At 42.2% G+C, this 14,318-nt stretch overlaps 1 protein-coding gene across 1 annotated transcript in view; it reads right to left on the reverse strand.

Moving 5' to 3' along the window:
• Positions 1 to 562: 562 nt before the first annotated feature.
• Positions 563 to 14,318, reverse strand: part of AIMP1 (aaRS-interacting multifunctional protein 1) — a 65,310-nt gene continuing 51,554 nt past the window's right edge. The window contains exon 5 of the mRNA XM_068226771.1: positions 563 to 1,367. Coding sequence (XP_068082872.1) covers positions 996 to 1,367 — 372 coding nt within the window. The 3' untranslated portion in view covers positions 563 to 995. The remainder of the gene's footprint in view (positions 1,368 to 14,318) is intronic.

Here is a 14,318-nt window from a genome sequence, read left to right on the forward strand (position 1 = left end):
TTTGAAAGAGAATATAAGTCTGATTTTGAATCACTCATTGTTGGCAAAGTATGGTTACTAGTATTTCAGATATTTTTCTTCCAAATTAAATGAACTAAATCTCTCTCTTCAGAGAAAATTTTGAACTGTTTCCGATGCCTACAATAAAATGAAGACATAACTGGTGTTATGGATTAGATATATAAAAGACAGGGAATCTGTATTTTTGCAACATTAGAAACATTTAATAACTGTACATAATTTTGAGTTTGTTGAAAGAGTTTGTAACCAGCTCAAAACTGAGAAACAAAAATTTGGAAGATATTTTCCAAAACAACTTTTATAAGGAAAGTACGTGGGTTCATGACCCATTTCAGTCTTGCCTGAAAATGATTCCACCTATAAAGCCAGTCAATTTCAGAATGAAAAAAAAGTTGCCCATTTCATTGCACAAGATGGAAAATAATCTGTTATTTAAAGGCCGAACTAGCTGTTCAGTGCTCTCAAGCACAGTTGTATGGTATCTTTTTCAGGTGTTTTCTACATTTAAGTTATACAGAATTAGTTATAAATTAACAAAGTCTAAAATGAAGAGAAACTTTATAGGACATACTGCCACTACAACCAAGTCGGAAGAGATCTTAAATTAAATCTTATTCATGAGCCCGTAGAAATTACTGGCTTGGACAATTGAAAAGAAGAGAAGCCTGTAGGATGTTAGAGTGTTAAGTTCTGATTGTCCTAATATAGAAGAAACTGAAGTAATCTCTGCAGAACAACTGTTGGACACTAGCAAAACAACTACTGGAAATTGTTTCCTTAGTACAAACTATTGAAGTTAATCATCAGATCATATCTCCCGTGCAACTTTTACTACAGCTAATCACAGAAAGATGGTATGTTACACAATGGAAAAGTTGAAGAAAGTTTAGATGACCTTCAAATCAGTATATTTTTTAAAATGTTCATCAATTCTCAGTTGGATCCAAGAACTATTTTTCACACGGTACAAACATTCACTTGATGTTAACTCCAATGAGACTTGGAGCCGTAACGACTCCCTTGCCAGGTATGCTGAAAGCACTTCCTTTGTATGTGGCCACTCTACTGTCATTTGTCTTCAGGTCTGGGGCCACAGTTTCAAACACCTTCTTTTTGGGGTTGAGCACGGGATCCGAGAGTCTGGGGTAGCCCTCCACGTGGACCTCGTCTCCGGGCACGGATCCTGCAGGAGGAGAGAGGATTTCCACTTTGTCAGGAGAGCTGGCGCACATCACCATCGCTTCCGATGTAACACCTCGCATTTTGGCAGGCTTCAGGTTACACAGCACTATCACCATACGATCCTGCATCTCCTCCAGGGAAACGTGTTTCACCAGCCCGCTCACCTGCAACACGAGAGTTCATGACAGATCAATTTATATACTGCTTTTCAAAAAGTCAATAACACTGCAACTGCCAGGTGCTACGCATGGAGCTGAACATTTCAACATCAACACAATCTTCTTATCATACACTTCTTTCATTTGAAACATTGTTCTGTTCCTTCCATACAATGGCTCTCCATCTGAGCTCTTAATATGCATATGCCTAATTTTCCTTTCTCCAAAGGTTTCCTTTATTTTCCTGTATGCAGTATCCACTTTTCCTACGATGATTAGAGTTTGTGATTTTTAGCATTTGCAATAAATGCGAAATACGTTGAAACTTTGTCAGTGTATGTGCCTTCATCTTATATGACCCGTACGAGTGGTTTTTAGCGATTTTGAATTAGCGATAAAATGCAAAATTATGCAATTTATGCGAAACTCTCGGTTTTATACGAAATAAACAAATATCTTTTAAAAAACGATGCAGTTTTCTTAAAAATAAGATATATGTGTTATCTATTTCAGGAGAAAGAATTATTATGGTGCCCATTGCGATCGTAAGGCCGTAACATATTTTGACGGACACTTCCGCCCTGGTGCACGGAACATTTATAAGTTCATTATCACGGTTAGCTGGTCAGAGAGATTTATTCCGTTTTGTTTTGCAGCCTACCCGATTGATGTCAGATGATACCTGAAGCTATTTTCTCTGTGTACATAGTAACTCTGGGCTGAAGTACGGAAAATAAAAAGCACCTCAGTTTGCCGCTCGTTGTAAATAATCATGGCGGCCTCCAAGCGCAGCATGGATGAGGTTATTCGTAACTGGCTTGAAAATAGTGATGTTGAAAGTAGAAATGATTCTCTGGAGAGTGAAAATACTCCTTCTTCAACTGACAGTGATGAAAGTGATTCGGATTTCAGTTCCGAGATGACAGTGCCAATTGAAACTACGTGACAAAACCAGAATGCAACAAGAGTGGGTGAAAAGTCTAGTAAAATGATACTTGGAATTATGACCTTGTTGACAATAAGCCTGTTTCTGTAACATGCAAACCAGTTTCTGAAATTCACTCTATAGTGAAGAGGGGGTTGGGAAATAATGCAAAAGAAATGGACGTAGGGAATGAATTTCTAATCCCACAGTTTTGGGATCATGTTACTAAGGAAACCAATGCCTATGCCTCTATATTTCTTGCTAATTCATCTGCTTCTCTTGAAACCAGTAATACTTACGAACAAAAACATTAGTTTCCTGTTACTATAGACGAGCTAAAAGCTCACTTTGCTCTGTGTATTCTTATGTATGTGATTAGTCAAATTTATGTTAAAGTGATGAAAAAATACATAAATCGTATGTAAGGGAATATTTCCTTTCACAAGTAATGGTGGGCCAAAGGGTTAAATCATTCAATGTGTGGAATAACTTTCACTAGCCAAAGAGCGCTGCAAAGAACAATCAATCAAACAGCAAATACACTTTCAAGCACACACGTTCATTCTTTTTGTGTTGACCCTTAATCATAGTCGGTTATTCTTGACATTGGTGTTGAGCACTAGTTACTGTTTTAAAGCACGGTAGCGATTTATTTTATTGTCTGGCAGCATGGGTAGAAGCGAAGTGACAATCAAATAGCATGCCGAGAGTCACAAATCGGGACATTTTTATGTAAGCGATACACATAGGGCTATACTGATGTGCCGACTTTGCAATCAAAAGACTTGAAGAAAAAAATGTTGTGCAGTCCTTCCTTTGCCTCGGCAGCACTGCTGTGCATTTGGGGTTGCAAGTACAAGATAACTGTAACAGGTAGAATGAAGGAGGACAATTGGCATGTTGTATTTGTTCCTTGTAAATACGTTCAGAATAGTATTTTTCACTTGGAAATTGTGTTTGTAAATAAGCATATCCATGTGTGTGCGTTAATACTTCTTGCAGTCTTATGTTGATATTTGTCTTATTTTCTATAGTGAATTCCAAAGTTATGGGCTCGAATCCCACTGGTTTGTTCTGTACTTAACATCAATTCAGCCCATACTAAATGTACTTAACACGACCTAATAGGTTGAAAGTCGGTTTTGATTAGCAAATTATGCCTATTTTTAACCAATTTGCTACAAAACGCTAAATTTGAGAAATTTAGATGCTACAAAATGCTAAATTTGAAAATCAAAATGCTAAATCTCTGATTTTTAAATGCTATAAACCACGAACTCTAACAATGATACAACCTTCAACATCCTTGTATTTCTCTTTCAGCCATTCTCCCTTAGCTCATCTGCACTTTTTATCTACTTCATCCTTTAATTGCCTATATTATTTTCTGCCTTTCTCATACTTATGCCGTTCCATAAGATATGAATTTTATGATCTCCATATTGACAGCTAAATTCAATAATACAACAATTTATTGCTCAAGTTATCCTTCTGTTCAAAACATCACGTGTTCTATACTTAAAATTTGACACTTGATGTATTAAACAGGAGGATAACCTGAGTGATAAATTGTTATATTAGCAAACTTATGCCGTTCGTCAATGACATCTAGTACAGCCTGAGATATCCATTGATTCTTTGTAATCTTTTTGTTTAGACCTTGAGCAACATGTTCCTTGAAAAAATCACTCACACTCGTTTCTTTCAACTTGTCTGTGAAATGTGGGCACTACATAAATATGAAAAGAAACGTCTTGAAGCCTTTGAGATGTGGTGCTATCGTAAGATGGAGAGATAAGCTGTCAAACACCATAGTGCTAGACGCTGTGAACCAATGGAGATCAATCATTCACACCATCTGCAACTGTTTTCTTGCATGGTCAAGTCACACAATACACCATTCCAATAACTGTGGCAGAAGGCCTCACTGAAGGAAAACATTCACAAGGAAGACATAGAAATCTTTTCCTTAAATTCTAACTGACCCGCAGGCACAGAATTATGTTTCAATGAAGGAAATGGCAGTGACAGGAAACTGATCAGTCTTAGGACTGTAAACTGTTGGCCAGGTCTGCTCTCCATTTCCTCGTCTTCCCACCATTTCTCCCTCTCGTCTTCTCTGCACACACTCTTCCACTCCTTTTCTTCACCTGTCTCTGTCTTCCTCTTATCTCCATTTCGGACATCTCTTCATGTGTCCGTGCCTCTGTAGTGGTTCTTCTTCTAACATTCTCATCTTGTCACTCGTATCCTGCTCCTCAGAAATTTAATTTCACTTGCCTGTATCCCGCTTCATTAACGAAGTTTCTGCTGCATACATCAGAATAGGTTCTCTATATCACTTTTTTGCTTCTCTGAGGGACATCCTTGCTCCAAACCAAACTTTCGACACTTTTCAGGAATGCTCCTGCTTGTCTTCCACGCTCAATTATTTCCTTATGATTCCTTCCACTTTCCTCTATAGTAATTCCCAGATACTCAAAACTCTCTAACCTCCTCACCTGTTCCCCTCTAAGCATTATCTCTCTCGAGGGTCTTTCCTTATTTCTAGTTCTGATCACTATCCCTCTCTTTTCTGGCATTAAATTCCATTCCATATTGTTTCAACTCATCTTCCCATGTTCCTGGATATTTTCTTCCTTTCCTCCCCAGACTATCAAGTCAACTGCAAACTTCATCACTTTCATTTGTCCTTACCCAATTTTCCTTGCCACATTTGTCATTAGCTCGCCCATTACTAAAATGACAGAGCATTTCCTTGCTGCTTCTTGACACTTTCAAGATCACATGCTTTCTCAACATCAGCAGATCTTGTCTTACTGCTGTGGACCTTCTCTTCTCTTAACATTTCTTCCACTCTCTTTCTGATTCTCTTCTCCAGAATCTTCTCAAAACCTTCGCACAGTGAAATTTCAATGTGACTCCCCTATAGTTTTTAAAATCTTTTCCATTCCCCTTCTTCCAGTCTTCAGGGTTCTTCCTCCCCTTCCATACTACTTTCAACACACTGTTTCCCTACCTCTCTTGCTGCCTTCACAATCTCAATACTCACTTCATTTAAACCTGGGGCTTTTCCTCCTTTTATCTTGTCCTCTTCCTCTTTCTTCTTCCATGTTTCTTCCTTCCTCTCTGCTTATGCTTCCCTCATCAATGCATCCTTCTGGGTTTAGTAAATCCCCAAAATACTCCTTCCACATTCCTTTGAGTTTCTCTTTCTTCTGCACTTCAGTTCCATTTTTATCTATCAATATAACATCTTACCTCATGCCTTTCCTCTTACACTTGACCATTCCATATGATACTTTTTTATTTCCTTTGTTATCTTCTTCCATCATGTTTGTCCATTTTTCCATCCATCCTTTCTTCTCCTCTGTTACAATCTTTTTTTAGCTTCCTCTGTTTTTGGTCTTATATTTTTGTCTTGTTGAAACCACACTCTAAAAGCTTTATTCTTCTTTCGAACTGCCACTCTGAATCTGTTGTTCCACCACGGAGTCTCCTTGCATCTTTTCCCTCAAACCTTCCCTGCAGCTTTTACTTCTTGTACCTTGCTCATTATTATTATTATTATTATTATTATTATTATTATAGACTGTTATGCCTTTCAGCGTTCAGTCTGCAAACCTCTGAGAATTTACTAAACGTCGCCACAATCCTCGATTTGCAACTGGTGTTGTGGCCTCATTTAGTTCTATACCTCTTATCTTTAAATCGTTAGAAACCGAGTCTAACCATCGTCGTCTTGGTCTCCCTCGACTTCTCTTACCCTCCATAACAGAGTCCATTATTCTCCTAGGTAACCTATCCTCCTCCATTCGCCTCACATGACCCCACCACTGAAGCCGGTTTATGCGTACAGCTTCATCCATCGAGTTCATTCCTAAATTAGCCTTTATCTCCTCATTCCGAGTACCCTCCTGCCATTGTTCCCACCTGTTTGTACCAACAATCATTCTTGCTACTTTCATGTCTGTTACTTCTAACTTATCAATAAGATATCCTGAGTCCACCCAGCTTTCGCTCCCGTAAAGCAAAGTTGGTCTGAAAACAGACCGATGTAAAGATAGTTTCGTCTGGGAGCTGACTTCCTTCTTACAGAATACTGCTGATCGCAACTGTGAGCTCACTGCATTAGCTTTACTACACCTTGATTCAATCTCGCTTACTACATTACCATCCTGGGAGAACACACAACCTAAATACTTGAAAGTATCGACCTGTTCTAGCTTTGTATCACCAATCTGACATTCAATTCTGTTGAATTTCTTACCTACTGACATCAATTTAGTCTTCGAGAGGCTAATTTTCATACCATACTCATTGCACCTATTTTCAAGTTCCAAGCATTAGACTGCAGGCTTTCGGCACAGTCTGCCATTAAGACCAGGTCGTCAGCACAGACCAAACTGCTTACTACATTTCCACCTAAGAATCCCTCCCTTCAATTTTATACCTTTTAGCAGATGATCCATGTAAACTACGAACAGCAAAGGTGAAAGATTACAGCCTTGTCTAACTCCTGTAAATACCCTGAACCAAGAACTCATTCTACCATTAATTCTCACTGAAGCCCGATTGTCAACATAAATGCCTTTGATTGATTTTAATAATCTACCTTTAATTCCATAGTTCCCCAGTATGGCAAACATCCTTTTCCTCGGTACCCTGTCATATGCTTTCTCTAGATCTACGAAACATAAACACAACTGCCTACTCCTCTCGTAGCATTTTTCAATTACCTGGCGCATACTGAAAATCTGATCTTTACAGCCTCTCTGTGGTCTGAAACCACACTGGTTTTCATCCAACTTCCTCTCAACGATTGATCTGCACGGCCAACTCGCCCGGTGCCTGGTATATTAATCAATGGGTTACCTCGATAGTTGTTGCAATCCTTCCTGTTCCCTTGCTTATAGATAGGTGCAATTACTGCTTTTGTCCAATCTGAAGGCACCTTACCAAAATTCGACGCTAATTTTTTTTCTACTCTATGAAGCCATTTCATCCCTGCCTTCCCACTATACTTCACCATTTCAGGTCTAATTTCATCTATTCCTGCTGCCTTATGACAATGGAATTTATTTACTATCCTTTCCATTTCCTCAAGCAAAATTTCACCAAGAACATTTTCCTCCCCCCCATGAGCTTGGCTGTTTGCAACACCACCATGATGATTTCCTTTTACACTGAGAATATGTTCAAAATATTCCCTCCACCTCTCCGGTGATTCCCTGGGATCTATTATGAGTTCACCTGAATTACTCAAAACACTGTTCATTTCCCATTTCCCTCCCTTCCTAAGATTCTTTATTACTGTCCAGAAAGGTTTCCCTGCTGCTTGACCTAGCCTTTCCAGGTTATTACCAAAATCTTCCCATGACTTCTTTTTGGATTCAACAACTATTTGTTTCGCTCTGTTTCTTTCATCTACGTACCAATCCCTGTCTGCCTCGGCCCTTGTTTGGAGCCATTTCTGATAAGCCTTCTTTTTACGTTTACAGGCTGCTCACACTTCATCATTCCACCAAGATGTTCGCCTTTTCCCATCTTTACACACAGTTGATCCTAGGCACTGCCTTGCTGTTTCTACTACAGCATCCCTGTATGCCACCCATTCACTTTCTATATCCTGAACCTGCTTACTGTCTACTGTTCGAAACTTCTCACTAATCATATCCATGTACTCCCGTCTAATTTGCTCGTCCTGGAGATTTTCTACCCTTATTCGTTTGCAGACAGATTTCACTTTCTCTACCCTAGGCCTAGAGATACTTAGTTCACTACAGATCAGATAGTGGTCTGTATCATCGAAAAATCCGCGGAAAACTCGTACATTCCTAACAGATTTCCTGAATTCGAAGTCTGTCAAGATATAGTTTATTATGGATCTGGTACCCCTAGCCTCCCATGTGTAGCGGTGAATAGCCTTATGCTTGAAGAATGTATTCGTAACAGCTAAACCCATACTAGCACAGAAGTCCAGCAAACGCTTCCCATTCCCATTAGCTTCCCTATCTTCCCCGCATTTACCAATCACCCTTTCGTATCCTTCAGTTCTATTCCCAACTCTCGCATTGAAATCGCCCATTAGCACTATTCTATCCTTGCTGTTGACCCTGACCACGATGTCACTCAATGCTTCATAAAACTTGTCAACTTCATCCTCATCTGCACCCTCACATGGTGAATACACGGACACAATTCTTGTCCTGATTCCTCCAACTGACAAATCTACCCACATCATTCGCTCATTTACGTGCCTAACAGAAACTATGTTGCGTGCAATGGTATTCCTGATAAAGAGCCCTACCCCAGATTCTGCCCTTCCCTTTCTAACACCCGTCAAGTACACTTTATAATCTCCTATCTCTTCCTCATTATCTCCCCTTACCCGAATATCACTTACTCCTAGCACATCGAGATGCATCCTCTTTGCTGACTCAGCCAGTTCTACTTTCTTTCTTCCATAAGCCCCATTAATATTGATAACTCCCCATCAAATTCCATTTAGTTCGCCAAGTTGTTTCCAAGGAGTCCCTCGCCTGTCAAATGGGAATGAGACTCCATTACTCCCATTGTTGGAGATTCATAGAAAAGGACTCGTACACACTCTAACGGCGTTATGTGATTTGGATATGCAATCTCCCTGTACATAGTTTAGTATTTCAAGTATGAGCTCCTGCTATCTAGCGGAGCTACTGGGAACTGCCATATCGCTTGTATTTATGCTTTTGTTTTGTACTGGTTTGTAGTAAGTAAGAATAAAGACGGCAGCCATGACGAAGTAAAGTGATTCAGTGTTTTATTTATTAGTGATATCCCCAACATTTATGGTCCCGAAATAACCCATCTGTTCAAGTTACGATATGTTTCATCACAAACTTTCAAGATTTGGAGAACTTTTACGCCAAGTAACCACGGATCTCCTGTAAAGGGAATGTTTCATCACGCCACTCGACCCAGGATCACGATGAGTAGAACAGTTATTTCTTCTGAGATACAATGTACTGAATCACTAACGTAAGCATGCTATATGGGGATTATACGGCATTATTACATTGGTGTAGATATTATTTCTGCATGCTTCAAGAATATCGTTATTTCTAAAACAAATCCACGCCGGTCTGTGTGACAAGTGCTGCCACCTACTGGAAACAAGGCAGACTATTACCGGCCCAACTACCTACTGCCACGGGAACAAAGCCCTGCCTGCAGCACGGTCATCTGCACCCCCCCCCCCCCTCAGCTGTCATAAATCGCCCGTTTGTCACACCATCAGCGATGTCTATACAAGACCTGTCCCTTCTGAAAAGAAAGCGAACTACTCTGCGAGCAAATTTAACGCACTTTGTCAATCTTTTAAAAGACAAATCAAATACACCAGACTATGACGAAATAGAATATCTTCGTGATAGACTTCAGAACACTTTGCAATTATTAGTTTCCTCAGACGATGTTATACACGACCAGTTACCCGACACAGATTTTGAAACAGATATACAGGCATGTGAAAACTATGTCGACAGCGCAACAAGAGCTATACAGCATGCCAACAAGGTTCTTACACGGAAACCAGCAGAGACAAATGCGTCAGCATCCATTCCCAGTTCTAGCTATTATGGTCCACCCCCAGTTGTTCCAGAATTTAAACTCCCGACAATACACATTGAGCCATTCTCAGGTGACATAGAGTCCTGGTCTCGTTTCTGGGAACAGTTCGAGACAGCAGTTAACAACACCACGATTCCAGACATTAGCAAGCACGTGTTATTACGAGGATATCTACGAGGGGAATCCAAGCAACTCGTCGATGGTATAGCACTTAGTTCAGAAACATACACCCAGGTCAAGACTTACTTACTGAACGTTATGGCGACAAGGATAAAATAATTCAGGCTCATCTGAACTACCTGGAGAATTTACCACCCACATTATCAGAGAATCCTGATGATCTCAACGTGACATACCTGGAGTGCCACCGTAGAGTTCAAGCCCTCAAGGCGCGCGGCGAAGACATTAATGTTTACGGACGCGTGATTGCCCCGAAGATTTTACGAGCTTTTCCAGCGGCAATCTCACACGTTGGCTAATTCACGCAAAGCGCAATAAAATCCCCGAAGGTCATATGATGTCTCTGATAGAATTTCTTCGTGAGGAGGTAGAAGCAGCCCTTAGCACTCAGAAACTCAGGGGAGAGACCAGCATCGCACTTCCATCACTTTACCAACCTACAGCAGCTGCTCTCCAAGTCAGTACTAGGCCACAAAAGTTAAGAAGGGAGCAGAACAAGCCCGCAATAACACCATTCTGTGCCTTCTGCGAAAGCAGGGGTCACTGGGCACAGGGATGCACACAAGTAGTCCTACCCCAAGCTAGGGTGGAGAAGCTCAAACTCTCCAAAAGATGCTTTCTGTGCCTTAATCGAGGTCACAATGTCCAGAACTGCAACAAGAAGGGCAGAGTGTCATGCTCTAAATGCAAACAACTTCACCACGTATCCATCTGCAACCAGAGCAAATCCCAGTCAACTTCTGTCGGAAAGATTGAAACAGGGAAACCCAGCTTTTCATTTCTGCAGACAGCCCGTGTTCAGATACAAGGACCAACAGGGGCACACAAAATCACACAATGCCTCCTAGACGCTGGAAGTCGATCAAGTTTTATTGCCACGTCATTATTGGACACTCTACAGCTACCAGTAATCTGTACTCGAGACCTAGCAGTCACAGCCTTCGAAACAACTAGCAATAGCTTTCAGCCACGTCGACTCACCCAATTTGAAATGATCGGATTTTCGACAAAAACCGCCGTCACGATCACAGCTTTCTAAAGTGCCAACACTTATTCATCTCACCCAGCAGTCACTCTTAACCACAGCAATCTGCCACTCGCTGATCCAAAAACCAACGACGCAGATGACTTGCTGATTGAAATCCTTATTGGTGCAGACAATTATTGGAAAGTCGTGAAACTAGATCCACCACAGCCCATCATACCCTCTTTAGTCCTACTTCCAACAATCTTCGGTTGGGTCCTCACAGGCAACCGTTCTGGTACCACTGTCAATCATGTCATGACGAACCACGTCTCAGTCAACAATGACGAGATATCTGACGACTCCATGCGACGTTTTTGGGACCTCGAGACAATCGGCATTCGAGAGACGAAACACAGACAACTAGACGACACGGATGCTGCTATTCTGCAAGAGTTCCACGACAATTACCGCATCCATGACGGACGAAGAGTCGTATCCCTTCCTCGTAAACGGGATATAGTCTTATCCGATAATTTGGCAACAACCGAGTCAAGGTTTCGAACACTACAGAGACGGCTACATCAAGACGCAACTTTCAAGAACATGTATCAGACGCAAATGTTGGACTACGTGCTTCGAGAGCAAGTGAAACTAGCCCCCGATACCGCAATCCCTGGAAATATGTTTTATCTGCCACACCATGCCGTCAGGAAGGAGAAACGAGATGTCACTAAATGGAGAATAGTGTACGACGCTTCCTCTCACGAACCAGGATTCCCATCCCTCAACGATGCCCTCCACATGGGTCCAAATCTCCTACCCGAAATTTTTGCCACCCTCTTAAGGTTCCGACTGCATCGAAAGGCCATCGCATGTGACGGTACCCAGGCGTTCCTCCAGCTAGCCCTCGACGAACAAGATAGAGATCTCACCAGATTTCTTTGGTACCGCATCGAAACTACTACAGACGGAACCTACATGACAACAGAGGACGTCATAATGTACCGATTCACCCGTCTACCCTTTGGCCTCACCTGTAGCCCGTTCCTCCTCTTAGCCACTCTCCGTGAACTAGCTACCCTACACTACAACACTTATCCCACGGCAGCACCTCTCCTAGATGCTTGCACATTTATGGATGACTTCACTGCCAGCGTAGAAGACGACAATACGGCCGTTACTCTTTATTATGAACTGACAGCCCTCCTGCGCCACATTCGACTCCCACTCTCCAAATGGGTCACGAATTCCTTGCCATTAATGAACATTTGGAAAGCAGAAACTCGAGAAGTCCTACTGCAGACACGAGTATTGGGTATCGACTGGAATGCGGAATCAGACCAACTCTTTACAACCCCAGGTGACGTCACTACAAAACTATCCACACAGCCAGCAACTAAACGACAGTTACTGAAAGCCACCGCACGCTTCTACGACCCACTTGGACTATTTTCACCCGTGTCAATCACTGCCAAAATTCTTTTCCAAGACACCTGGTGCCAAGGACTGGCATGGGAAGAAATTTTACCATCTAATCTCACCCATTGATGGAACGATTGGCTCTCACACCTACAGTACCTCTCTCCAATCCGGATACCATGATGGATTGCCATTTCAAATTCCGGTACAGACATATCACTGCACGTATTTTGCAACGCCTCCGAAAGAGCATACGGCGCCGCATTGTACGTTCGGTCACTTGTCGACGACGCTTACACTGTTCGTTTAGTTTGCAGTAAGGCCAGACTGTCCCCTGTGAAGAAAGTGACTCTTCCCAGGCTCGAATTGTTAGCAGCCTTGGTCGGATCCCGACTTCTACGTTATTTTTACGAAGCCACTGGAGTAACGTCCATCCCTGCCACGTTATGGAGCGATTCTACAGTCACACTGGGGTGGATAAGAAGTAATCCCAACCGTTGGAAGACATTTGTCTGTAACCGAGTGACTGAAATTGTGACTCATACCACGTCCAGTCAGTGGAGACACTGTCCCGGAATCAACAACCCAGCTGACCACCTTTCTAGAGGACTTCAAGCACACCAACTGGAGTCCTTGGACTCATGGTGGCACGGACCTTCGTGGTTGAATGGACCTTCCTACTCATGGCCCAGAGATGTCACCCCCACTAATATGACTCTACCTGAGGAAAGGAAGACCACTCAAGTTCTTGCAACCACCACCCCAGCACCATTGTTTGCTGCCTCACGATTTAGTACATACTGGAAACTTTTACGAGTTACTGCGTGGATTCTACGATTCGTGAAATGTTTGAAGGAGAAAACCAAGTGTTGTCACAACTTCACAGCCTCAGAAATGGAAGAAGCAAGAAAGTACTGGATAAAGCAAGTTCAACAGGAATACTTTGCTTCTGAACTGCAAGCCCTGAAGAATAATCTTCCAATAGCACGAGCTTCGAAGATCTTTCGCTACAATCCATTTCTACAACATGGTATCCTCCGACTAGGCGGACAGCTACAACACGCAGACATCTCGAGCAACGAAAAGCACCCAATACTTCTGGATGGCTCACACGCTTTCTGTAAATTCTGATAAAACAAACTCACATAAGACTTCACCATCTAGGCGTTCCCGCTATCCTAACTGAACTACGCACAGAATTCTGGATCTTGCGAGCACGCCAAACAATCAAGAAGGTCTTACACACTTGCCTTCCGTGTAAAGTTGTTCACCGGAGGAGACCGACGGAATTAGAAGCACCACTTCCCCTGGATCGTCTACGTCCTTCCAGACCATTCGAAGTAACGGGACTAGACTTCGCAGGACTACTGTACGTTACTTCTGGCAACCTCATGAAGAAAGCCTACATTGCATTATTCACCTGTGCAACAATGCGTGCCTTACACTTGGAACTGTGCGGTGACATGTCAACAGACAAATTCCTACAGGCCTAGCAGCGGTTTATAGGCCGACGTGGTATACCACACACGATCTACAGCGACAACGCTCAGACATTCCATTCAGCGAACGCAGAGTTAACAGACTTGTGGAGAGAACTGACAGCGGCACGAACACATCACTATATGGCCCAGCAAGGTATCACATGGAAGTTCATTGCCCCACGTGCCGCTTGGTGGGGAGGATGGTGGGAAAGACTATTTGGCCTCACCAAGCGATGTCTACGGAAAATACTTGGACGTTCCACTATTGATGATGAAGGACTACGGACTGTTTTGACTAGCATAGAAGCCGTATTAAACACAAGACCCTTGACGCAACATGATGACAATGGTGGTATATTGACTCCAGCCCACTT

This window comes from Anabrus simplex, chromosome 3, assembly GCF_040414725.1.
Source record: "Anabrus simplex isolate iqAnaSimp1 chromosome 3, ASM4041472v1, whole genome shotgun sequence".
NCBI lineage: Eukaryota > Metazoa > Arthropoda > Insecta > Orthoptera > Tettigoniidae > Anabrus > Anabrus simplex.